At 29.3% G+C, this 26,936-nt stretch overlaps 1 protein-coding gene across 3 annotated transcripts; it reads right to left on the bottom strand.

The window, feature by feature from the left end:
* Window positions 1-4,008: 4,008 nt before the first annotated feature.
* On the bottom strand, window positions 4,009-26,064 carry LOC107443033 (traB domain-containing protein). Of its 3 annotated transcripts, none has more exons than XM_043045653.2 (9): window positions 25,912-26,064; window positions 23,590-24,066; window positions 19,769-19,980; window positions 17,919-18,059; window positions 17,732-17,842; window positions 15,672-15,811; window positions 13,105-13,280; window positions 9,904-10,009; window positions 4,009-8,361 (listed from the first exon to the last, which is right to left on the bottom strand). In XM_043045653.2, the coding sequence occupies exons 1-9, from the start codon at window positions 25,949-25,951 to the stop codon at window positions 8,208-8,210; spliced, it is 1,557 nt and encodes a 518-aa protein (XP_042901587.1). In that variant the 5' UTR covers window positions 25,952-26,064; the 3' UTR covers window positions 4,009-8,207. The 3 variants fall into 3 exon arrangements, with proteins under 3 accessions (XP_042901587.1, XP_042901586.1, XP_071033469.1); XM_043045652.2 differs by having other exon boundaries at window positions 25,894-26,054; XM_071177368.1 differs by having other exon boundaries at window positions 25,864-26,027.
* Between the last annotated feature and the right edge of the window lie 872 nt (window positions 26,065-26,936).

Here is a 26,936-nt window from a genome sequence, read left to right as displayed (position 1 = left end):
CAACTAATGCCCTTAAAATGTGCTCTAAAAATGCGAACATTGCGCTAAAAATTCCTTATGACATGACTTAAATAAAGTAAAAATATTGAACTAAAAGAATTTCTCACTCTTTAATATTATGAGTCATTTCAAAAAATATAAAGCAATGCACTACTTGTTCTACGTTCATTAAAGTTTGAAAAATATATTTTATATCCTAAAATAACAAAAAAAAAGGAAAATGTATTGACTCCAAAACATTTTCATTTTGTATAGAAACTTTAATGAATATAACAATTTCCATCTAATAAATCTACTAAATATTAGAATTACATTGGATTATTAAATGATTTTTGATATTTTGAAATGTAAACGAGCGTCTCTTGTCTGAAAGTAAATTTTTATACCTGGAGAAGCTTCTTTCAACGTCTACTGATGTTATTGGTGCGTACTTGAAAAAGACGGTCTCACTTTCTGACAATTCTTCTTCAATTTGAAAAGATGTTGCTTCACCTATTAATATTCTAGAGATTTTCTTCACTGTTTGGAAGACAATGTAATAATAAAAAATGATTAAAAAAAAACAATAAAAATTGGAAACAATTAACAAAAAATTTAAAAAATGTTTTAAAATGCAAAATAAGTCAAAAAATTTAATGAAAAATGCCCTATAAATCTAAAAAAGTGCTCTAAAGGACAAAAAAATGTCCAAAAATGCAAATGTCATCAAAATCCGGGCCTTAATAATTACCGTTGTTTCCCAGATCAATTATGCGGGATGAATTTAATAAATTTTTACTTTACATACTTTATCATGAAACATAAACTTTCATGACGTGTTTGGAAGAAAAAAACAAATCGCTTTATTTCATTTTTTTTTATCATGAACATATCGAGTTGTTTAAAACAGGGTTATTATAGACTGGTTATGATAAGGAAGAATTACGAAAACAGTGATAACTCTTCCAAAAATAAGCCAATCCCAATGAAATTTGACTAAATAAGAGAAGCCAAGTAAAACTGCGATATGCAATTTAGCAGCGCTGCTATGGAATGACGTCCTCTGCAAGGAGCATAAAATTGTATGTTTCACCAGAAGGCTGAGAATTTTACTGTTTCTGAATTTGAGAAAGACAATTTGCCCCTGTAGACATCATTTGGATGGAGATCTATTGGAAGACTAGGCAGGTCAGAAACAGGCCTAAGTCAGATAGAAATGGACCAAATAGCTTAATGTGAGTCCTTCTGTGGTACGGGGACTAGCCACTTTTTCTAACCACAGGCTCGATATCCAGAAGGTTCAACCAAGGACGGCCAAATGCTACGACGAACAACGCATGACTGTTATTTATCATTATGAGTACGAAGGAATAGATCTTTTTTTTAGTGCAGCCACCGAAGATTAATGTTTACGTCGACTGTGCGTGAACAAAAGGCTTCGCGAACGTAGGTTGTTTGCAAGACGACCAGCCATTTGCGTGCTATTCTCATCGCGCCATAAAAAGGAACGTTTAAAGTGGGCGTAGCAACCTTTCCACTGGACGGCTGTTCTCTTCGCTGACGAGCCCAGGTTTAGCTTTCAAAGCTTGGTAGGTAGGTATTTTATTTACGTCACACTAGAGCTGCACAATGGGCTATTGGCGACGGTTTAGGAAACATCCCTGAGGATGATCCGAAGACATGCCATCGCATTTTTGATCTTCTGCAGAGGAGATGGCTCTCTCTTTGGTAGCCCGACGACCTGCTTTCGAAGTCGAGCAGTTTAACGAGGGCCGATACCGCTCACCCTCGGTCCCTACGCAGGCTGATCAAAGTGGTCACCCACCCGCTTACTGACAGCAGCCAGTGATGCTGGACTTCGGTGCTCTACTTCGAACATTGCCTTTACGATCAGCCAGTCCACTGCGAGACTTGTTTGATTTGGAGAGAACCTGGAACCCGAGATCATCCATCAAATATCCGTGAAAGGTTTTGACCACCTTTAAAAATTTTTGCAATTTCTTGCGCTAAAAATGCCGTTTCAACTCTAATTTAGCTTTTTTACTGCAAGTTTCGTTCAAAATAAAGAGGCTGTTGTCATCTACGGAATCGTTTTTGACGTCTTCTTGAGCTCATATATTACAACGCATATGTACAAAAAAAATTTCCGTTCACTCGTGAAACGTAATGTTACGTAAGCACATTGTGGATCATCTTAAAAATTATAAAATTTTATTTAATAAATTATCATTCGACAAGGATAAATATCTTGTCAAAGTTTAGTTACTATAAATGTTATTTAATTGCGACTGCCCATAAAATATATTTTTGGAAACCTGGTGAAAGTTAAAAAGCAAAAAAGTGTATACATTAAATTCGCATATTAATATTTAACGCAGGGGGGGGGGAGTTATCGAAATCTGACCAATCATTGTTGAGGAAAGCAGGTGTAAAAAGACTTCCTAGATTGCCAGGGAAATAGGGTGGAGTAACAAGATGATTATTAGAAACACCTTTAAGTTTAAACGTGGAAATCAAACAGGTCTTGATATTTTCTAAACATTGGGTTTCTCGACAAGGATTCAGATTTCAGTAACATTATCGTTTTTTCCATGCTAAAATATCAATTTCCACCTCCTAATGTATACACTTTTTGACTTCAGTTTTAACTAGGATTCAAAAATGAATATTTTAGGACGACATGTCTGTCTGTCGGTTGGGGAATTGAGTGAAAACAATAACAAGATTCTAGGGCCAAAACTGAATTTTTTTAAATTTCCATTATCATGGAAACGTCATTTGTCTGAAAATTTCTTATTCTTTATGGGGCGGGTTTATGAAATTATGTGTAAAGATTATCGACATTACAAGAAGTTTTATCATTGAGATACGAGGATTGTTTTTTTAAATAAGGGCCGTTTTGCTGTGTCCCGTCATCACTTGGGAACAACTGTTCTCAGTTGCAGCTGTCAGTTCTGCGTCTTTAAAATGTTCATATTTAACAAATCGGCCGCCATGCACGAGAAACGGTCAGTGATGCGTTTTCAGTCTACAAAAAACCTGTCTGTCGCATACTTTCACTAGCAGAATCGTGAAGTTAAGATTTGCGAAAAAGCAAAATTGCCTGTCATGCTGACAGGCAATTTTGCTACTCTATGACAATGACTCCCGCCGCAGCTCAGATCCCAGCTTTATTGAACTCTTTTGGTTGGGAAGTTTTGGACCACCCTTCCCTACAGCCCAGATCTTGCGCTGAGTGATTTTCATCTCTTCCGATATTTCAAACATAATTTTGGTAGCAATCACTACAACGATGATGAAAAAGTGAAAACGGCCCTGACCCCTTGGTTAACGGAGCAGGCGGCAAGTTACTATGAAGAGGGTATTCAAAATCTGGTTGTAAGGTATGACAAGTGTTTAAACAAACTTGGCAACGATGCTGAAAAAAAAACAGAAACATATGTAGAATCTGAAAATAAGTTTCTTTCATGAAAATTTCCTTTCGTTTGGTTTTTATTTTCAAACAGCCCTTATCATAAAAACTAACCTTGCATTTAAATTTTTATGTTATTTTACCATTCATAGGATTTTTCTGAATTTTATAAATTAAAAGAGTCGTGAATTTAGCCATAAATGAATTTAAGGAAATTAACATCACGACATAAAGTGTAAAGGTTTCCATGCTTTGAGTGTTTCGGCTAAATGGAAATAGATTTACAAATAAAACACCTCAAGTCATATTGTAAACAGCATAAGTTTAATAAAACAATATAGGATAGAGTGCCTTTAAGCATTGTTATAAACATAAATCAGAAATCTTAATATATATTATAACTATCTGTGCTCAACTTTATATGGTTCTCCATACATAAAATTTTATTGAAATATTTTATGATAGGAAAAAGAAACAAGACAGCAGTCAACAGAAAGCTACAGGATAGTCTTAAATAGCCTGAGTTGCTGTCAAATAATTGAATTTATAACTAATTTCCACGATTAAATACCGTTTTTAAAAAAGTTGCTGCAAATTCAATAAAAAAAATATACATATTTTGTTTTCAAAACACATTTATTAATGGCCACCAAATATGTTTGTATTTATTTCCAAAAATACATTATGCAAGCAGTCTTTCATTATTATTTTTTTTTCCTTGAACACTTTTACACAGAAAAAACAAGATAAACATAAAGTAGAAAAGCTCACATATACAGTAAAAGTCTCTCACTTCAAAAATCGAAGACAAAAAAAGTTTAACAAAATTTAAACAACATTCTGATTCAAGCCAGAGTTCTTAATATCTAATGAAGTTAGATATTAGAATTAGGGTTTCATTAGGTTCCTCTATCTAATTAAAGTTAGATAGAAGAACTCTAATTTCAACTATATGAGATTGCAGAATTCTAGATACTAACGAACTATTTTTGTCTTGTGATATGCATATGAACATGAAGAATATTTTTAAATAAAAAAATTAACAGCATATATTTATTAAACATAATATTGATGATGAATAAATAAGTCAATTAAATCATAATAAAATGCACACGTCAAAAAATATATAAGTTAGAAACTTAGAAATACTCCAAATAATCTGTAATAAAACATTTATTTTATAGTAAAAAGGAAGGAATAAGTTTAAGACTATATATCACAAAAACTAACAAAAACAAAATTATGCACATTGCTGCGTTATCTTTTAGAAATATTTCCTTTCAATACAGTAGTCTTAAAAACTTTCTGAATGAAAACTATCAACCTAAGAAAAGTAAATTATGATAAATACTTGTAAATATGTACAATTGGGGGAATAAAAATGTGTACAGTGTATAATATTTCATCTAATAATAGGAATTTAGGACTCCACCTAATTGTTCACTAATTAAACCTTAAATAAGCAAATTAATTTGTGCAAAAGTATTTTAAGCTACAGAAACATTTAATAATGGTCAAAAAAATTTGAATTTTAAAGGTAAATTTTTTATACATCATTTTGAAATATGATTATTTAAATGACAGTTTATTATTCAGAAGCTATTCAACTAATTTTGCTCAAATTTTATATTTTGCGGCTTAAAATTACGTAGCTAAAATTGGTGTATAAATTTGCACACTTAAAAATAACCATTATAAAAAAAATTACAAATATAATCTTTTTTAGAATATATTTTATAACTACGGCAAAATAAATTTGGATTCATTTCTCCGAGATATAACAAAATAAACAAAAGTGAAATTAACATAAAGCGGTCAAAACTTCCAACCACTCTCCTTACTTAACTATTGAGATCATACTTTCCAGCTTTCTCTTCATATTTTGATAGTCGAGAATCCAAATGACTTAAAAAGGGCGTGTTTATTGTAAGAAACTTTTACCTGATTTTGTAACTTAAAAGATTGTTTGTAAAAATAAATTAGGATATTTAAAGTTAGGCCTTATAATCATTAAAATTTAAGCCTAGTACGTGATAATCAAATCATTAGATTGAATGTCATTCTGTGTGGTCTTTTCCATTATTTTTTTTTTTTGGCGCAACAGAAGACTTTTACAAAAGTTGCAACAGTAATCAGAAGAGGTTAACAACTTTATTTAAAGAACTATATAAAGATTTGTTTCATTCCAAAATTAACCCTTAAATTTTGAATAACATGCACATTAATTTAAAATGAAGCTAATAAGGATCAGGAAATTAAAAATTTTCAAGATTCTCTGATGGAAAAAACAAACAAACTCAAACTTTTAACTTCATCCTCTAACTTTAGTTAAGTCAGTACAGCGTTTGCAAACTTAAAAATATCACCACTTTTTAAATTTAACAGCAAAAAAAAGTTTTCCATGATGGCACGGAGAGAAATTGTACCATAAAATCTGATACATTTTGTCATTTTCTAATAAGTATGTAACAAAGGAGTTTTTCCTAACTTAATCTTAATTGTAATATATAAAGAAACAAGGTTACAATATTATTTTAATGAAAATGTGTTCAATAAACAATAAAAAATTCCAATTCTTTTGTTTAGTCTAATTTTTAATCTCACTCCACCTATGAAATCTTTGAACTATTTTTTTCTTACAGTGTTCATATGACTAAATATTTCTATTAACATTAGAACACTAATCTGCACATTAAAATGTTTTTTATTTAAAATCTGGAAGCCAGAATAAAAATCTAGGATTGCAGTTCGCATAACAAGAAAATTAAATAGTAATCATTAATTATAGTACCATTTCCAAAATCTCATACCTTTTTTTCTAGTAAAATAGTTATTAGTTTTTAAATTACAGTAGGGAACCGATTATCCGGAACGATCAGGACCATCGTTATTCCGGATAACTGATTTTTCCCGTTTTTTTATTGTTAAACCCAACTAAAAAAAAAAAAAATTTGGAAATAATCTTAAAAAGAAGAAAAAATGATGAAGTAATACACTAATGATTATTCCCAAAATAATGATAAGGTAAACATCTTTCAAAAAAGAAAGAAAAATCCTAAAATCTTATGAGGAAATAAAAAAATATTTTAAAAAATAGGGGGGAAATTTATCGAATTTCGTTCCGGTTTTTCGGTATTCTGAATTCCGAATAACGGGTTCTGTACTGTATTTAAATCCAATTTTTTTTTTATTTTCTACACATTAAAAAATTAGTTAATATGCAATGTACTTGCCTTTTTTTTATAAAATTTATTTTAATGAAACAAACAGGATTTGTGAGATAGAAGATTCAAGCAAAATATTGGAAGAAAGCAGTTTGCCATCCTCATAAACAAAAATAAAATATATATTTTGAAATATTGCCAATATTAACAACGCTATGTAAAATGAATATCATAAATTCATTTTTAATTTTCATTTTAACGGATTTTTAAGCCAAAGGTATGTAAATACACTATTTTAATAAATGTTTTTTTATTAACACTGTGACACATATTTTACTAATTTTATTTTTCTGACACTTTAAAGGGGTCTGAATAAGTAATTGAATTGGGGTAAACATTTTTGTTGAGAAACCTTCAAACTACATTAGTTTTTTAGCTTGAAATAGTTGTTGTCAAATTCGACTTTTGATTACAATTAAACTTGAGATTTATCATATGTTTTTATATTGGATTAAAGTTACAAGTTATGTAAACAATATTTTTTTAAAAATGTATTAAAAAACTAGTGAAACAAAATGATTTGCCAATGGATATAAATGCACCATTTTATTTCTCAAATAAAGTATTTTGCATGAAACTTTTTGTGTGTCTTGATGAATGTAATTAAAGCATATTTTTATGAAAAGAATACCACATTTTATAAAATTTCTATGCTTAAAATATGTTAAAAATTACCTTAAATTCTTCAAGAAAATTTTCATACATTAATTTAAGAGAGATAAATATTTTTGTACTTTCATTATAACACTTACAGAAAAAAAATACCCTACTTAGAAAAAATGCTACTTTTAATCATTTTTAGGAATGAATAAACGAATATCTAAAAAGAAAATTTTTTGTTCCATCATAATTTAAAAAGGACAAAAAACTACTGTAATTTGAAAAGTAAGATAATAGGTTAGATAACCTCAGAAATGAAAATAGTTAAACAAAAAACATTTTATAGAACTATTTATAATAAAAAACTTAAAAAATTAGGAATAAACAGACCAAATATTTTACATTCACACATTTTTGTATAAAAATTTATCCTCAATGCACAATTTTCTCATTAAATGACAAGAGGATGAAAGGTGGGGGAACAGATTTCTTTGCAGAAAAAAAAAGATAGAGAATGTCTTTAGGCATCATAAATGCTCAGTAAAACAATAAAACCCGGTTTAGTGAGACATAAAAGTATTTGTGATCCAACATTAAACTGAACTGAACTGAGTAGTATAACAGTGCATGCACCAAGAATGCTCAAATTAAAAAATTCAAATTTTTATATGCAATATTTTCACCTTTTGAAGAGAGTATGCAATGCTATTTTATTAAGATATTGAAAGTAAACAAAATAGATAAAAAAAAATCTGTAAACTATTTATTTGTAATACCAGTCAATAAAACAATTTTCATGTAAATTTTGCCAAATTATAAAAAAAGTAATACAGGCTCAAAGATGTAACATTCATAACATACAGGTACAGTTATGACTATTCATGACAAAAGTTCAACTCTCTGAACAGTACCTAGTCAGACACCCTAAAAATGTTGCCATATGGACCACAGATATGAACCAAAACTCTTATTATTTGAAGAAATAAATATGTTTAACGTCTGAAAGGCTCTTTTATAACATCCAAGATCCTGCTGGACAACAATGATCGGGGAAACACTTTATAAATACCGTACAATCCTAATCCATACAGAGAGTAACGTATTGTATAGCGAATGAACTTGGATGACCTTGAGGGTTCAGGAATGCTGAAATATAAAATATAGATATAAGAAGACGAAATATTTTAACAACACTTTGCAAATTTTTAACAAAATATTCCTCCTTCATAAAGTATTTATTAAAAAGGTTAAAGTTAATTAGGATTATAAATATAAATTTTCAATTATATATCAGTTCAATTATATATCAGTATATTTTCAGTTATAAATTTTCAACTTGTCGCCTTGAGTCTCCTGCACAGCCGGAGGTGGACAGATATGAGGTGAAATTAAACATCTAAAGATTGATGTTTACAATAAAATATATGTAAAAAAAATTTAAATTTAAGTTTATAAATTGTTCAACGGACCCTTATAAATATTTGAAATTTAATAAAATTAACGATATCTACCATGTGAGACCCAGAATTTACCATGTGAGAGCTGTCAAAGTATAATGGAATTTGTACAAGCTTCATGAAAAATATTTTTGGTCAAACCTCATGACCGAAAACTGGTGGTTTAAAAATTTAAAGTTTAAAATACAGGAAAAATTATAAAAAGATTATAAGGGACAATTGATAAAAGGAAAAAAACATGAAGTTAAAGGCTAAAATTATACAATTGACCAAAAGGGTCTAAAAATTCAACATAAAAATTTGTAAAAGATCGAACGCACTCTCAAAGTTGATATAATAAGACATAAAAAAATTTTAAAACATTAAAATGAATATAGCACTTAAAGTAAAAACATCGAGATCACTAAAATGATTAAGAGAAGTACAGTTAAAATAACACAAAAGACTGACATAAAATAGTCAACATGTAAAAAACAGATTAACATTAATAAGAAAAAGTTGTTAAAATTCATTGACTAAAAGACACGAGGTCAATAAAACAATAGTACAATGAAGGAACGTTAAAAATTTGTACTAAAAAAACATTAAAGCTTAAAATAGGCAAGATAATATCAAAACAATTAAAAATGCAGAGTAAAAAGGGGGTCTAAAATTGTATAAATACATTTTAAAAACTTGGTTCGTGGTCCATAATATAAAAATTTCAAGCTGATCTGGAAATGGAGATATTAATTAGTTGTTAAAAACTTGTGCCAGCAGATCCTCTAGAGCGGTTTTGATTATTTCTCTACATCTATTGTTTGCAAAAATTTGTTGGTCATTTTTATCATTGAATAAGTTTTTTCGGAGTGCTTGGAAATGATTGCAGAAATATGCTAGATGTTCAAGTGTTTGTTTTGCGCTACAGTATTTACATTTATTGTCCTTGTTAAAAAATTCCTTTTTTTTTTTAAAACAAAGACGATAAATGTAAATACTGTAACGAAAAACAAACACTTGAACATCTAGCATATTTCTGCAATCATTTCCAAGCACTCCGACAAAACTTATTAAAAAGGTTAAGTAAAATATTTACATATTTATGTTGTTTACCTTTGTTTATTACCAACATATATTACTTTAGTATTTTAAAAAGTTGAAAACATAAGCAATGCTGATAATATCAGTTATAATTTATATTAATGTATGCAAAATAGTGCCAACTGATCAAATAACAATTCAAAAAACTTACCACAAAACAGGAGGTATATCTTCATTTGTAATTTTGCCCCAATGCTCTTGAATACCAGGAACATGGCCTATACCAACCACACCAACAACATAACTTGGACCAGGAACTGCAAAACAAAAGGTAATGAATAATAACCATGTTGGCACAATCAGCAAAACAAAATCATTATACTAAGTAAATTCAAAAATTAAAATTAATTAATTCTGAATTAAATAATTAAAAGTCAACTTTTGAAATTATTATGTAGGAAATGAAATACAGTGAAACCTCCGTTAAGCGGACTGGGACTAAAAAATTTGTCCGTTTATGAGAGTTGTCCGTTTACGGGAAGGGTACCCTAATAACGAAATTTAACACCGTAAATTGTTTTTAGAATATTCTCAAAGATGTAGAAATAATTAAATACTATCTACAAGGATACTNTATTTAAAAATGTAAAGATTATTCTCTGAATAAAGCAAAATAGAGAATTATATATGTTTCAAAGATTGACATGAGATGGACTATTAGAAAAAAATGTGTTATCTTTATTAGTTTTTTGTTTGTTTTTAGATACAATTTCAAAAATATTCTTCTCAATACTTACTATTGCTTGAAAATTTACTTTTTGTTTTAACATTCGCAAATAAATATTGCTTTAGAGTTCTATGATCTGCAACTGTTAATCAGTTGGAGGTATATCCGACATTTTTTTACACCTCTTTATAGTTTTCATTACTAACATTGGGAGCAGGCATTAAGTCAGATACTGAAAGAATTAAAAAGTAATGGGATGTGTGTTGCAGTCACTATTCACATCATAGACTTCAGAATATCTTCAACCACAAAATTTTATTCCGAAGGGCTAATGTTCCAGATTGAATACAGAGATGCCTGCTTTATGAAATCTATTCATAATCCATTTTAGTTGACACTGTTCAACATTGTTGAAATCAAATTCCAAGCTTTTAGAACATTTCTTTTTGCTTTAGAAGCATCTTACACATTATTAAAAACACAAAAAAAGGAATCATTACCTAACCAATAGCTTAGTGTAATGTTCTTTAAATAATTGGATTACTCCAACGTTCAAAAGTTTTCCATGAAAAATTCCACTCACAAAATTTACAATTTAAGCTCTTTCACATACTTTCTTTAACCAATCTTTCTGTACTCTTCGTCTATGCCACCAACCTTTTGAATTTGAGTCAAAAACCTTTCGCTGACATAAGGACAAGTTAAGAATAGAAAAAATGCCAGAACAGATTCAAAAAAGATAATAAACAGATCCTTCTTAGGAAAAAAAATGAATAAATTCGAAAAAAGTTTGTGCGATTTTTGCATTTTGATCAATTAAAAAAGTATATTAAGTGGAATTTTCTTCAAAATAGTAACGTAAAAAACGGGATAATTTAATATTATCGGAATATGTTATTTTTATAGTCCATCAAACAATGACATAGGAAGCAGAATAATGTACGAAGAGTACAGCATAAAACCTGTATAAACTGGAGAGTAGAACTGAACAATTGAAAAAGAGGTACAAAGTCCTACTTTGAATAAAATTCAGATTTTACAATTAAAATATTAAGACTCTGAAATTCATAATATTTCTTTAAAAAAAAAAAAAGAATCAAGAGTTTAACTAATATAGCCCAATCTCAGATGAAAAAAATAAGTGAGTTTTTCAGAAAAATAAATATTTAACTATTTTACAATAACTAAAAAAAAAATCTTAAGTGCTGCAAAAAAAGAAAAGAAAGAAGAACTGAACATTTTTGCAGAATTCAAAAATAACTAATCATTATACAACTTATATATTTAAAAGTGTTTATTTCAGAAATCCATTCATTCAGATAACTTTTATATATATATTGCTTAATAATTATCTCATGAAAATTAATTTTTTTTTATATAGTAATACAATTTTAAAAAAATAATATGCTTTAAAATATTTTTATTTGTATAAAGCTAATAATTATCAAAAGATATTTTTATCAGATACTGTACTATTAATTAATTATACATAAGCAAATCAAAAACCTGAAATACAAAAATCTAATAATCCTTCTCTGTAAATTAATTTGTTAACTATCAAATTCCAGTAAAACACAATGAGCAGACTTTTGTTGATTTCTTTCTCTATAACTTCACACAAAGGCAATAATAAAAAATAATTTGAACAACAACAAAATTAATGGTTATTATGTAATCTTTAATTAATATAGATACTTTACAATTAATAATTTAAAATATTTTTCATGCCATGTGTACCAAATTATAAATAAAAGCAAAAAATTCCTAATATTTTAAAATTCTGGAAAAAATTTCGTACTTCAATTAAAATTTTGTTTTATTTGTGAGTTAAATTAAATGCATTACATTAGTTTACTATCTGATAAACAAAGAAAAGGAGAAACATTTAAATTAAGGGAAAGAAAATATACTTGGTAAGTCATTATATGGTAGTTTTACATAAATAACAAATCAAAAGTCGAAATAGGTATTTTTTTAACTTTATATTACTATGTTTTTAATAACAAAACTTTGTATTTTATGAATGTGACCAAATTTCTCATCAAAGGAGAGAAAAAATGTCTCTTCCACCTACGCACAAAACATAAAATTTTAAAATATTATTGCAGAAAAAGCTGTAAATAAATAAAGCGCAGGAGATATATAATGGATCGGCAACTAACCGGTTTTCCTATTTTGTTTAAATTTTAACAATTATGCCAAAAACATTTAATGTCATTAAATGTTCTTTGACATAATTAATTTTAAGAAAAGTTTTTTATTCTTCAGGAATTTTTATTTATTTACTTTGTTAAATTTTAGATAATTCAAATCGAAAGTCAAATTGAGATAAAACATTTATGATGATCCTTTTTTTTTTCTTTTTGCTTTTAACCAAGATTTTCATCAAAAATCATAGCTGAAAGAATTTCTTGAAATTGGTATGCCAAGTTTAAAAATGGAAATCCTGATCGCAAAAACTTACTTCGTTCAATGCAGAGTGATTAAACCAATTTTTCCACAAAAACTAAGTGTTTTTTAAACTTTAAAAAAAAGAAGAGAAAAAAAACGGTGGGGACTTAGTTGCCAACCCAAGAGAAAGAATCATAAAATTAAAACAAAACCCTTGGATCATGGAAAATAAAAGTAAAAGTAGATAAAAGTAAAATAAAAGTAGAAAGTAGAAATAGTAAAGTAGAAACTAACTATCACTATTTTGAGCAGCAGCAACTATGGGAGAGGCAGCCATCTGCAATGAGTATGTCAAATAGATATCTCTCTCTTTCACAAATACTTGACTAAGTTCAGGAAATTCTCCTGTCATTTCTGCCAACATCTCTTCTAAAAGATCTCTCTGCTTGCAACGCTCAACTTCCTCTTTACTGTAAAACAAATAACGTTGAAAATCATTTAAATAAAAAAGAACATGTAGTGATAGATGAAATGTAAAGTTTAATATCACAATAAATAGCCATCAGGGATAAGAGTAGTCAGAAAGTAAAAAAGAGGAAATCCAAGACTGAATATATATATATATATATATTGTTCGATATTTTATTACTCGATAGTTTCCTAATCTTTCATACATTTAATTTTTATCAAATTACGTATTAATTATTATTATTTTACAAATTAATTATCATTATTATCTTGTTGGAGGACTCCACCCCCTGCTTCCTATCGATTGACAACCCCAATAATTGCTACTCAATAGGGATGCCACTGGTGACTAGGAATATAAAAAGTGGTGATTAAAAAAAACAAAAACCTATTAATAAAGATAAAACTTTTGAAACTGCAACTTTTCTTAGCATATTTTTTTTTAGTTTACAGTTGAAACTAATAAGTACTGTGCTGTATTAAATATCTGGGCACCTGAGGCCATTTACGGCCACTTTCCCGTTCGTCTTTAACTTGAACTTTGTGGTGTTTCGATGAGGTGNGATATTTAAATCGCCTGAATAAGACTCGCAACGTTCAACTTTTAAATCAGGCAAATACGAAAATCGATGTTTGATAATAAAATAGCGATTTTAAAAATGCATAAATGCAAAACGCAATATTGGATTTTTAAATCCCGTAACTAAGAATCATAATGTGCGTTGTTTGAATAGCGTAAATAAGAATCGCATAGCGCAACTTTTAAATCAGGTAAATACGAAATCGATGATTGATATTAAAATCGCAAGAGACTGGACTTGGGATTTCTAAAAGGCTTGTTTGTATTGTTTTTGTTTAGACATAATAAATAAAAATTTACAAGATTAAGTGAATGAGCAAATAAATATTTTCACCCCAAATCCACCTCTATTATTTCATTTTATTTTTCTTTTTCGTTTGCTTTCACGCCAGACAACAGGGTCATGACGTCTGAATTGCAAAAATACGAGCTATCCGGCGGACGAATAAAAATACGGAAAATCTTATTTTCTGTGAAGAGAAAATAAGTAAAAATACGGAAGGGTTAGCAGCTAGGATGTAGTTTGAATTTTTTGTTTATCTTTGAAAATCGTAAATAAATATGATTATTTTCTTTTAACGATTGAATTAAAAAAAAAAAAAAAGCCGGATATTTATTTAAAAAAAAAACGAAACTTTTAGAGAATACGAGTTTTTGATAAAAAGGCTGAAATTCGAAAGGCAAAAGCGAAAAAATATCATCTCTGTATAAAGGTCAACCAGTTTTATCCCAAGGAAATGATTTTTTGAGAAACTTCAGAGGGAGGAATGAGGACTTCAATGCTTTCTCTCCGCGGAAAATTAAATTCCTCATAAAATATTTCAACTTGTTCAAAAAAATTTCCGCGGAAATTAGCGGGAAAAATGGAAAAATCTAAAAAAAAAAAAGCGGAAATCCACGAATCCGCGGAAGAATCTCATCCCTGAGCCATGCACTAAACAAACAATAGTACATACTCAAAGAGAGGTAACAAAAAAAAAACTGTTATAAACTAAATTAGAGAGTAACAGAAAAGGAAAGGAAGGATGACAAAGGTGCCTTAAGATTTTTGAAGAACAGTTTATCCAAAGAAAATTATCCAACAGAGAAAAAAGGGTAAACTCCTCAATTCATTGTAGGTAGCCAAGTTGGGGGGTTTTCACAGAGTGAGGCAAATAGATTAATCATACTGTTCACTGTTTATAAAAAATATTTATTTAAAATCGAGACACTTTTCTATTAGGTCTTAAGATGTCACAATAAGGCAAAAAATAAATATAATGCAATATAAACCAGTACAGGTGTGTGAAACCTGACAAGACCAAATAAGGAAAAGGGATCAACAGTCAGAAAAACAAATATAATTCACAAGTAAAAATGTGCAGCCCTTACTTTCTCGCCAAAAATAAACTGAAAATATAATTTACAAAAAACAAGTACTATTTTTTTAAACTTACATTAATAAATTCTGAAGAAAAAAAAATTGCCGTTGCAAATGAAAAATGCCAAAAGATTTAAAATTATCAAATGTCTTTATAAAAAAGTAGAAATTCAAGGATTTATTTAAAAATAAAAGATGCAATTAATTTTTAAAGTAAAAGATAATAAAAGTAAATACCACCAGTTACGATTTTATAAAAGAAAAAATATATGCTAAACTTTTCATTTTCCTTTTTATTTTGTTCATTTTTTTAGCACGTTACTTCCCCTAAACAGCACAAATGGAGGGGGGGAAATGGTATTTTGTGATCTAACATGGTTGTTACAGGATGGAGTTAGGGGTTAAAAAAGGTGGGTTGACAAGACACACATATTTACGAAGATTACTCATTACCTTATAGGATCTTTGGAACGCAGCATATGCCAGCCAATTCTAATTTTTTGCCACATAGATAACTTTGCTAAAGCTCTCTGTAAAGTTATATGGATAGGACGATCACCTAAGTGTACAATACAACCAGGAATCTGTTTGGCCTGCATGAAGGAAAAAAACATAAATAATATACAAAAATAATATTAAGTATGGAAATGAAACATTAAATGGCTAAACAGGTGGGAATTATATGCGATGTGAAAAATAAGACCGAAAAGGAAATTTGTTTCAAATAGAAATAACAAACCAGCAATAGAAACCCTAAAAAAATTGACTGCTTCATTGAACTGCCATGCTTTTTGGCTCACGGGAGTATAGACAATATGGCAGATACACCAAAATTTTGTCACAAGGTGTACCCATATATATTAAAAAACTTTTCTGGTCCTTTGGTATCAAATTATCGATATGAATTCAGAAACAATCATAAACAGAAATGAAAATCTTATTTAATCTAATGATGCCAAAAATGCAGTTTTGTTTTTTAAAAAAATAGAACAAGTTAGAACAATATTTGTAGCTTTAAGAAAAAATGGTATTTCATATGGTATAACTTATCATCTTGGAGGAACATGTTTTTCCCACCATTTTAGTGTCTCATCTTATAACAAAATCTTAAAAAATCTAGTAATTTTGTAAACATTTGTCTTCATAAAAAAAGAGGAAGCAAAAAATAGCACAAAATTTGGCACTTTTTTTTAAGAAAAAAAAAGAACTGGAACATTGTTATAATATTTTTATAAGTATTTAAGTATATATGATCATTTTAAACTAATGTTCTGAAAATTTTTTGCTTGGAAATTTTTATATTATGTTTGCCAAAAACCAGTGTTTCCAAAACTTATGACTTTTGTGTACCCTCAGTAAATTTTTCGTAACGCTGTGTACAACTAATAAAAAAATGAATATATTTTTCACTATAAAAAAATTGCATAAAAGTTAAAAATCACAACTGGCTGTTGATACCACCAATTATTAACGGTTAACTCTGCAAAAAATAGCCAATAGAAAAATACGTAACCGTAAATTTTCATGGCTAGCTTTAATTTCAAATAAAAAATTTTGAAATTTTCGTTTGTTGCACGCACGACATTTTGCATAAGAACATGTACCCCCGCTAAACTGTTCCAGTACCCCTGGTGGTACGAGTACCACACTTTGGCAAACACTGCCATAAACTGATGAATAAATAGAAATATTTAACTTTAGGCAAAAATAAATTATAATTAGTTATATTAGTAGACAATATATTAGTGTTTTAATATATTGTCAGTGTCAGACTTGATAATAACAAACTTTAGATTACATATTTTTATCTTTATTTGTAATAAATATTAATAACCATCTTTAATTGTCTATCTGTTAGTGAAAATCTTCATATTCTAATTAACACAGGCCAATCATTACTTGCTTATATATAACTCTATATACTTGCTTTAATCACTTTATAAAAAAATAAATTATCATATATTATCCAATACTTAATATTAGCTATAATGTAAAAGTAGCTAATCTGCTTATCAGTTAAAGATAATAAACATATCCTCAGGGGTGTATGATTCAACAACAGAAAAACAAAAAAATTATGCACCAACAGAATAAAAACAAAACTTTAAAAAAAATCTGTTTCAATATCAAAAGGAGAAAAAGAAATAATTCTGAGTATAAAATTACGTTGCTGTTCCTTTTTGAGGCATGTTTTTTTTTTTTTTTCAAGCTTTCTTGATTTGAAATTCTTATAATTGTGCATATTAATAGATGGATTAAGGGGTAGAGAATTTATCCTCAACCCAATATAATTGATAGAAAAATTTGTTTGGTTTTAAATATTTTTAAAACATCGTTTGTAAATTTATTTTATTCCATGCAGAACTAAGTTTCAAAAGCTTTGTAAGTTTCCAAAATCCCTGTAAACCACAAACTGACAGTAAATAAACAATAGCCAATGGAAAATATAATCTCATAAATTAAATAAAAATTGTTTTTCAAAAGCCTAGAGATCAAGGAAAAATAAAACTTGCCTCTTCATAAGCTCTTCGAAATTCTCCACCAGGTGCCATGCCCAGCTGCTTTGTCAGATGAGCAGACATACTTAAAAGAAGGAAATACAGCACTCCTTGTAGGACACCATTCTAACAAAAGAGAGACAATCATATTTAGAAATAATCTATACAATTCAGATTTTACTAAATATTATACTATACTTACTTCAGCTATTGTTTGTTTAATTTTTTGGAAGTTTAATGTTTTGGCCTCTTCTAAGATAGTATTTTCATCCAACGACAAAACATTAAGTCTACTTTTGCACAATTCAATCACAACTATGTCTGGCTGCACCGCTCTTATGGTCTACAAACAAGACAATGATTAAAGTCTTAGAATCGTTCATTGAAAGATAAGAAATAATGAAGAAAAAGAAAAAAAAAGCTTTTCGTAGTTTTTGATCATAACAGTTATAATATAGGCATATGTTATAATATACAGGGGTGATTGTGAGCCCAAGTCAAAATTCCAGAAAATTTCCTGAGTAAAAAAAAAAANAAAAAAAAAAAAAAAAAAAAAAAAACAGTTTAAATGGGGGAAAAATTTAAACAAGGTTTTGCCCTTTTTCTCAATCTTTCTTAGTTTACTTAAAATATAGTTAAAATTTTACACATACTTACACCATTTATACATACCTATGATAACCTGGAGAAGTAATTGAAATTTACAATCTTTCTTTCTTGAGTTTATGATTATAATAACTATAGTCACATAAAATTAACATTAATCTTGAATATAAAGCTTATAAAGTATCTGGCTCTCACTTGCAAACAAATAAAATAAACTGTGTTTTTAAGTTCCACCTTTCAAAATTTGATTTCCGGAAACTTTTGTGATCAATGATTTTTTGAAAAATCTGGCCCTTCGATCTCCGGAAACTTCCGGATCACGGTTAGCAAAAAATCCGGAAATCCAGATTTTTTCCGGAGCACAATCAGCCCTGAATATATAATGGGTATTGATAAAATATAAATAATAAAAGGCATCTGATAAGCCATACTCACATTATAGCCAAGAAAAAAATATTTGATTGACATAGATAAACTGTACTTACACATTAGAGCCAAAAAAAATTTTAATGCATTCATTATAATAAAAATGAAAACAATAATGAATAATAAATTAAAACAATAACTGGAGAAGGAGATTTAACTTTGAACTGTACAAGATTTATAAACAACATATTATTAAATACATAAAAATAAATAGAATGAATTGGATTGCCCACGTGATTCGAATGAGTGACGACAACACAATAATAAAGATACAGCTTTTTAGACCCACTGGAAAAAGAAAGCGGGGAAGGCCGCGGTTGAGATGGGCTGACTCAGTGGAGCCTGATTTTCTCACAATTAATGAAAAGAATTGGAGATCAAAGATAAATCGGAAGTTGTCGTGGAAAAATCTTCAGACGAAGGCATTGGCTCACATCGGGCTGTCTGGCCAACTATAATGATGATGATGATAAAAAAAAATAATTCTAAGCATTAAACTAATGCTATTTATTTTTAGAAAATAAAGTTAATTTTATTGAACAAAGTTTTTTCACTCATAATTATTTTTTAATAAATAATTTTCCAAGAATTGTACTGAATTTTTAATTATAAGAATTAAGCACAAGAAAAAGCTGAAAAATCATAGAAAAAGGAAAAAGATAAGAAAGAAGGAACACAATGTTACTGCATGTATTAATGAACTTGATAAAAACAAGTGCATGAATTTGAGAAAATCATTTTCAGAATCTATAACGAAAAAAAATAATTTAAAAAAAACTTTATGGAATATGTTTCTTTTACTAATTACTACCTTGTCCAAAGAACAATTATAAAAGTTAGTATATTCTACACTGATAGCTGATCATGATAAACTTTCAAACACTTAAAATCAATTACTTTAATCAAACTGAAATTTTAATTGAGCACACATGGATACTATAATTAGATACTATTTAAACTTTTAAGAATACTATTTAAAAAATTTAATTCAATACAATTTACAAATTATTTTTATCTAACCTTTGCTACATCTTCTTGGCTTTCTAAACTGAAATGAGCAGTCCCCACCACAAACACTTTTGATCCGTTCTTCGTCTCTAGGACAGTGACTGTGTTTGGAAGATCTTCTATGGACTGAGTGGAACGGAATTTCCATTTCATGGCAGTGGGATAAAGCGTATCTTCAAAACCAGATCGGTCATTTTCTGATTCATCCTCACTCTCTTCTTCATCTGTTGAAAATACAAATAAACATTTTTAATAAATCTAAAACACAACTGTAAAGAAGAAAAAAAAAAGTTCCAAGTTGATAAATATAGGAATATACCCCTCATTTGAATATGAATTCAGATTCAGAGCCTTTTATATATATATATATATACCATCACTATAATGAACCTCGGAATATGGTGAACACTTGATTGTAATGAACTTTTTTAGTGGTCCCTTCTGAATACCCATTAAACTTAAGTTTTTTTTCCTTTCCAATGCCCGCCTGTGTTAACATCCGTCAATTCAGGCATTTACAGGGCGATTTTGTTGGCCTCTCTTTCAGGGGTACCATATTAGGTGGGCCAACGTCGCTCCTGCAGTCAGGACAGATAGTACAGAGAATGAAAGAACGTCCATGCCTTGCCCGGGATTCGAACCCAGAACCTTTCTGATGCAAGGTACTAAAGCTATTTTATATGCTTATAATGGAAAACAAGTAGTTTGTTTATGGTGGACACTTAATTTCATTTCTCTAGTTTCTGCTTTTATTTTTCACTTTCAAACTAAGGCAAACAAGCTGTTAAACAGCAAATCCTTTTTCTGGCTCCTCATCTACATGTTGAAAACGATCAAGAAATTTCCACAATTTATGCTGAAAGTAAATTTTTTTTTTGCAGAAAATGAGGCCTAAAAAATACTGGATTCTTTACTAATAGTTGATTTGAAAATTGGTGGATTCTCCATAAAAATGAAGTAAAGTCAATCGAAATCGCCAATTTCTTTATTGAATGCAAAAATTATTTATTTTTCTTTTAATATTTGATTTATAATCTAGTTAATCAATTATTAAATTTATAGAAAAAATTAGTTACTATTGTAATCATAATTTCCAACAATACACCACCCTCGACTAAAAAATGATTTTTCAAATATTTGGATACAGTGAACCACGCTTTATAGTGAACTGGGTCTGCAGATAGCTCACTATAACGGAATTCAACTTTATATATTCCTTGAAAAATTAAAAAATATTTGTTATGTTTCTGGTTCTTACCGTGACAATAAAAGAAAGAAGTCCATTAGAAATAATCAGATAAAATGCGAAACAAAATAAAACCAGCCAAAATGGGAAAAAAAACGTACTCTATTTTTATAACAAAACATTTTGAAATTTACAAAATTGACTTGCCTGAATATATTTTTAAAAAAAATGAGAACCTCAAAATTTGTGATTCAGTATAAAGTTTCGATTCCTCTAATTTATTTGTCTTTCAGAACATAAATTTGCAAGATGTGCAAGTGTTAGAAATTAACAAATATGTGTAAAAATTATTTCTAACAATGCACAGTAAAAAAAATAAGATTTTAAATTATTCTATAATAAATCTATTCAAATTCCAAAGAAAAAAAAAGGAAGGAAAAAAACTTAGTAGAAAAATACTTCGACAAATATTATTCACCAATCGAATATTCCACAAAAAGGCGGAACACCAATAGTGGACAAATATTCGTTACAACCCTATTTTATATAAAAACTATTCTCATAAAAAAAAATTCCAGATTATCTCTTCTAGATTAAGCAAACAGATCTAGATGATCATTTATAGAAAAAGGAACAAAAAATCACAAATAAATTGGAAATAAAAATAAGTAAATAACGATTTTAAGTTGACAAAATTCTGCTGTTTCATCTTAATTAGAATTCTCATTTTTCATAATGACAAATCATAAAATGGCATTCCAGAAAAATTACACAAGAATAATAAATAATTTTGAAATATCTGGATATTTTTAGAAGATGATAAAAAAAAACTAAAGCTTCTGTCAGCATTTTTTTTTTTTTACTGTTGTATATTCCACACACAAAGCTGAGTATATAGAAAAAGACTAAAATTAAAAAAAAAAATAGGGACTCAAAAAGTTATTCAATTTTAATGACATGAAATGGGAGCAAACATCACAATTCAAGCTAATCAGCAATTGCTTAATAACACATGAATTTAAAATGCTAAGTTTTAATTTTTTTTTAAAGACGGTCATATGATTGTCAAAAATATTAAAATAAATAAATCCAATTAAAGTGCTTAGCAAATTTATTGCTGCTGAATAACAAAAATTATAAAAAATTCAACCCATGGGAAAGATTTGTCAGCAATGTTACCTAATAAGTTATTCACTATAATAATTTGAGGACAGTTTTAAAATTAATCTATGTTGAATGTCCTTTAATAGAATATTTAATAATAGTCAAATATAAATCAATATTCGATAGAATAAAGCAAAAACAATGCAAATTAATCACAAATAAAGGTATAGAAATGGATTGTTGTGATTCACTGGAAGCTACATTTTCTATATAAATAGAGAATAAATCTATGAATAACTTCATAACTACCTGTAGCAAAATATCAACTTCAAAAAGAATAAAAATATAGAAATATGATTGAGTGGTCAAGGTAGGTATAATATAAATTACTTGTTTTAAATCACTTGATTTTTAAAAAAATAATTAAAATTACCTGTGACTTTTTTCTAAATAAAAAATCAATGATTTAAATAATCTATTTCTTTAAGAAACTAAATCATTAAGTCGAAAATATTTTATAAATACAAATACATTCTTTGGGCTGTGATTTGTTTAAAATTCGATTTCATTGATAATAGTGGTTTAATCCAACTAAGTAACGAGAATATAAAAAAAAGATGTAATTTATTATATTTCAAAAGAGACAAATAAATAAAAAGCAATTTTAATAGAATGACTTGAAACTTACAAATTATAATTTGTCATTAACGTAAAATAATTTGCAAGTAATAATCTGTTACTTAGTATTTTTTTTTCTTAAATACAAGTGCTTTTAAACTTATTTTAAACATATAGTTAGAGTATACCACTAATATAGAAAAACTTGTTCTGCCCAGAATACCTTAAAATTACCTTCTTTCATGAATGTATTCTGTAAATCATGATTTGCATCTTTTAACAACTTTGGCTCAGTTGCAAAATTCTTAAAAAAAATTAAAGCCTAAGATACGAGGGTTGTAAATTAAATAGTGGCAACTTAACCTTAAAACTCACAGAAGGGGGGGCATGCGCAAATAGGATATGGGAGCGGTGAGGTGGCGCTGTTGTTGATGTGTAGAGTGCAAAAAACAGTTGATTTGCTTAGAAGGATAGTTGTTGCGTGGCGTTAAAGTGAAGAGTTTCGTTTCCATCGCTCTAAGCGTGCTTTCAAAAGGTGTTCAGCGGTCTTGGCTTAAAATCGAGGTTGCCCGTGGCCAAAATGCAACAGAATGCTATCGAGGATTAGTGGAAGCCTGTGGCGCAAATGCTTTACCGTATAGGACAGTAGCACGATGGATTCAAGCATCTCGTCTTTTTTCGTCATCAAGCCTTTTGACAACATGCTTTAGAGCGATGAAAACGAAACTCCTCACTTTAACGCCACGCAACAACTACCCTTCTGAGCAGAACGACTGTTTTTTGCACTCTACACATTGACAACAGCGCCACCTCACCGCACCCATATCCTATTTGTGCATGCCAGCCCTTCTGTGAGTTTCAAGGTTAAGTTGCCACTATTTAATTTACTACCCTCGTATTTTAATGAATCTCTTGTTCAACTCACCAACAGAGCTTGAAGAATGAACGTCCAGGTCATTACACTGATTTTCACTACTGCACTCTGTCACTAAAGATGATGGTGTGTCTTCCTTAGTTAGAGTCCCATTAGACAGGATACTGTCACTGGCAGAAAAGGAATTAAAGTTTGACTGATCCTCCTCAGCATCTTCAAAGCTATCTGATAAAGAATCTGGCGTGAAACTGTTCTTGTTTTCTTCCGATATGGCACTAGAGTTTGTGGGAGAGTTTTGGTGGTTTTCATTACCTCCTTCTGAATCTGGATTATTATTGGACTGATCATCAGTATGAAGAGTGCCTTTGGCCAATATACTAGCATAAGACACTTTACTTGGGTCTGAAGCGAGTGACTCGATTTTTCCATTTTCCTCCATGACGCTCAAGCTTACCGAATAGGTCTCTCGACTAGAAAAGGATCTTGAATCTAGGCTAATACTTCTCTTAATGAAGAAATTAAATGTATCTAAAAGCAAAAATTTAATGGGTCAAATTAAACATGTAACTCAAAGAAATATAAAAAGTCAAATATATAATAATTGTTGCAATTTGTTTTCAGTCAAAAAAACATTAAAGAATGTATGTGATGAAAATAATGGTTGCTCACAGTTTTAAATAACAGGGGTAAATCTAAGTTTTCCAGAGAGGTACCTATTTTGTGAAAATTTAGACATAATTTGTGAAAATTAAAAACATTAAAAAAATCAACACAAATATGTGGTAAAAATATGGATTTATTGTTTCTTACGGGATACAAAAATGGAATTTTAAGAAAAAGTATTTTGTGAAACTACCGCTTTTCCTAAAGTTGAATTTGCCTGGATAGACCCCTAAATAAACAAGATAAATAAAACAAGATTAAAGGACAAGTGAGGTAATTATAACCACAAGATAATTGTAACCAATGCCATTCTTAAAACTACTTGTCCAGATCAAGAATTTAAAAACTATGTTCTCTCAAGTTTCACGTATAAATTTTGCTTTAGAAACATTTTATTTAAATAGTTTGTGGTGACCTGCCTACTACAACTCAACGCTGCGAGTCTCGTATCCCATAGCAACGAGGAACACAAATAAAAGAATACTAATGTTTTTCTTCTGCTGCTGCTGCTGCTTGATAATTCTCNTTGGTGCAACACTTTTCTCCCGGCAACCACGATTCATGACCCTGATTTTCTGCTCTTTTGAGCGCGCCCCGTGTTCTTTGTTCGCCAAGGGTAATTATAACCACAAGATAATTGTAACCAATGCCATTTTTAAAACTACTTGTCCAGATCAAGAATTTAAAAACTATGTTCTTTCCAGTTTCACGTATAAATTTTGCTTCAGAAACATTTTATTTAAATATTTCTTAGATATAAATATTTTCCAATGCTTGTTCTAAAAAAGTATGCAAACATTGTAAAAACTACTTTGGTTCTAAGCTGATTCAATTATTCTAACAATCGAAAAAAAAGCTGAGGTCAATTATTTTCTGTTTAAATTACAATTTATTACATGATAGTATATGGTCAGAATTACTTTTTCGCTTTTACTTAAATATGGCAATTATGACCATATTTTAGGTTAACTAAAAAATTTTGAATTTTTTGTCTTGTTATGTAGAAATGCAAGAACCTACAGAAAAAAGAAGACTCATGTTTTTTACTCTTTAAAGAACCTACTGGATGTAGTTGGAATGGTGAAAGAGAAGAACGTGTAACTGATTAAATGTATTTCATCATACTTCTTAAAACAATTACTTAAAAAGAATCTAGAATTAGTGATAATTATAAATATTAAACAAAATTATCAATATATGGTAGTCTTTACCAAATATATAGTAAACAAATTATTTAAATAACAAAAATTGTTTCACAGCAATTTATTTTGACATATATTTATATTATATTAGGACGATTAGTGTTAAGATTTTGCTTATGAAACAGCATTGCATAACACAAAATCAGAAAAATTAAAAATATTCAAGGTTTCCTTATTTTTTAAATTTTCAAAGAAAAAATACGCAATTAATAGTTTATAAGTTCAAATACCGATTTTCTCTACCATTTACTTGATTGCAAAACATTGATAATAAATAAACATATAGAAGCACTGAAACAAAATTAGAATTTAAATTGCTAGACCAAATATTTAGATTTCAAAGAAAACATGTTAAATGATCCAAGTTTAAATGAAGAAAATAAAAATTCTCATGAAGTGCTGTCAGCTCAACAACCACAACAAATGCCGACAATCATTTACTCTACAAGATTTAATTGACTTTTTGGTTAATATTTAAACACAACTCTACCAAGAAAATTAATTCCACCGAAATTTCTAAGATTGATAAGAGTTTTAGCATTCCACATTCAATTTTCCTCTAAGAAGGCGCCATATGATTATTTTTCCATCAAGAATTCGTTGCCTAACTTTCGATTTCCCAAACAACACACGAACGACGACGAACACGACAGTTTTATGAATGCGGTTATAGTGAGCAAAAAACTTTAAATAAATTTCGGAAGGAATCTCAAAAGCCTATTTTCACTGGAGCTTTTGATCTTTTAAATGTTGTCGAGAAAGATCGATAAGTTTTCGCGGGAAAATGTTTTTCCCCAATCAGGCTTTCTTTCCTCCTCAAAAGCAATCGGAATAGCATGCAGTGAGAGTGATAATGGCTCGTAACACATGATTCCCACTAGCTCAAACGTCTCTGGTGGCGGTCAAGGAGCAAATGGGTGACTAAAATTATTAGCCTGCGAAGAGACCAATTGTGCGTTATATCGGTCCTCTTTATACTATTTTACCGGAAAGGGCTCCAATCCCAGCCATCACCTATGCAGGTAGGTATTTTATTTACATCGTACTAGAGCTGCACAATGAGTTATTGGCGACAGTCTGAAAAACATCCCTAAGGATGATCTGAAGACATGCCATCACAATTATTATCCTCTGCAGGGGGGATGTTGGCCTCGCTTCGATAGCCCAGTAACCTGCGTGCGATGGCGAGCATTTTACGGTAGAATATTTTAACGAGGACCGATAACACTCACCCTCGGTCACTACGCAGTTTGATAAAAGTGGTCAGATACTCGCTTACTGACCGCAAACAATGATGCTTGACTTCAGTGTTCTACTGTGGACCGTCTTTTTTAAGATCAGTCTACTGCGGAAAATCACCTCCGCTGAGCATTAAAATTATATATGACATGCCTTCATGTCATCCTCTTTGATGTTTTCCAGACCGAAGTAAATAGCCCATTACGCAGCTATAGCGCGATATAAACCACAACTTTATGTCCCGCAGTGGACTGATCGTTAAGACACGGTTCCCAGCAGATCACCGAAGTCAAG

Source organism: Parasteatoda tepidariorum, chromosome 2 (assembly GCF_043381705.1).
Source record: "Parasteatoda tepidariorum isolate YZ-2023 chromosome 2, CAS_Ptep_4.0, whole genome shotgun sequence".
Taxonomy (NCBI): domain Eukaryota; kingdom Metazoa; phylum Arthropoda; class Arachnida; order Araneae; family Theridiidae; genus Parasteatoda; species Parasteatoda tepidariorum.
The sequence above is the reverse complement of the archived record's forward strand: the minus strand, read 5'-3'. Positions and strand labels throughout refer to the sequence as shown.

Excerpts from the sequence above, each read along its gene's own strand:
- LOC107443033 (XM_043045652.2), bottom strand. The coding sequence starts at position 25,951 with ATGTGGAATGCTAAAACTCTTATCAATCTTAGAAATTTCGGTGGAATT. Across the intron at positions 15,812-17,731 it reads TTCGAAGAGCTTATGAAGAG|GCCAAACAGATTCCTGGTTG; the intron begins GCAAGTTTTATT and ends TCCTTCATGCAG. Across the intron at positions 13,281-15,671 it reads CGTTCCAAAGATCCTATAAG|TAAAGAGGAAGTTGAGCGTT; the intron begins GTAATGAGTAAT and ends TTTGTTTTACAG.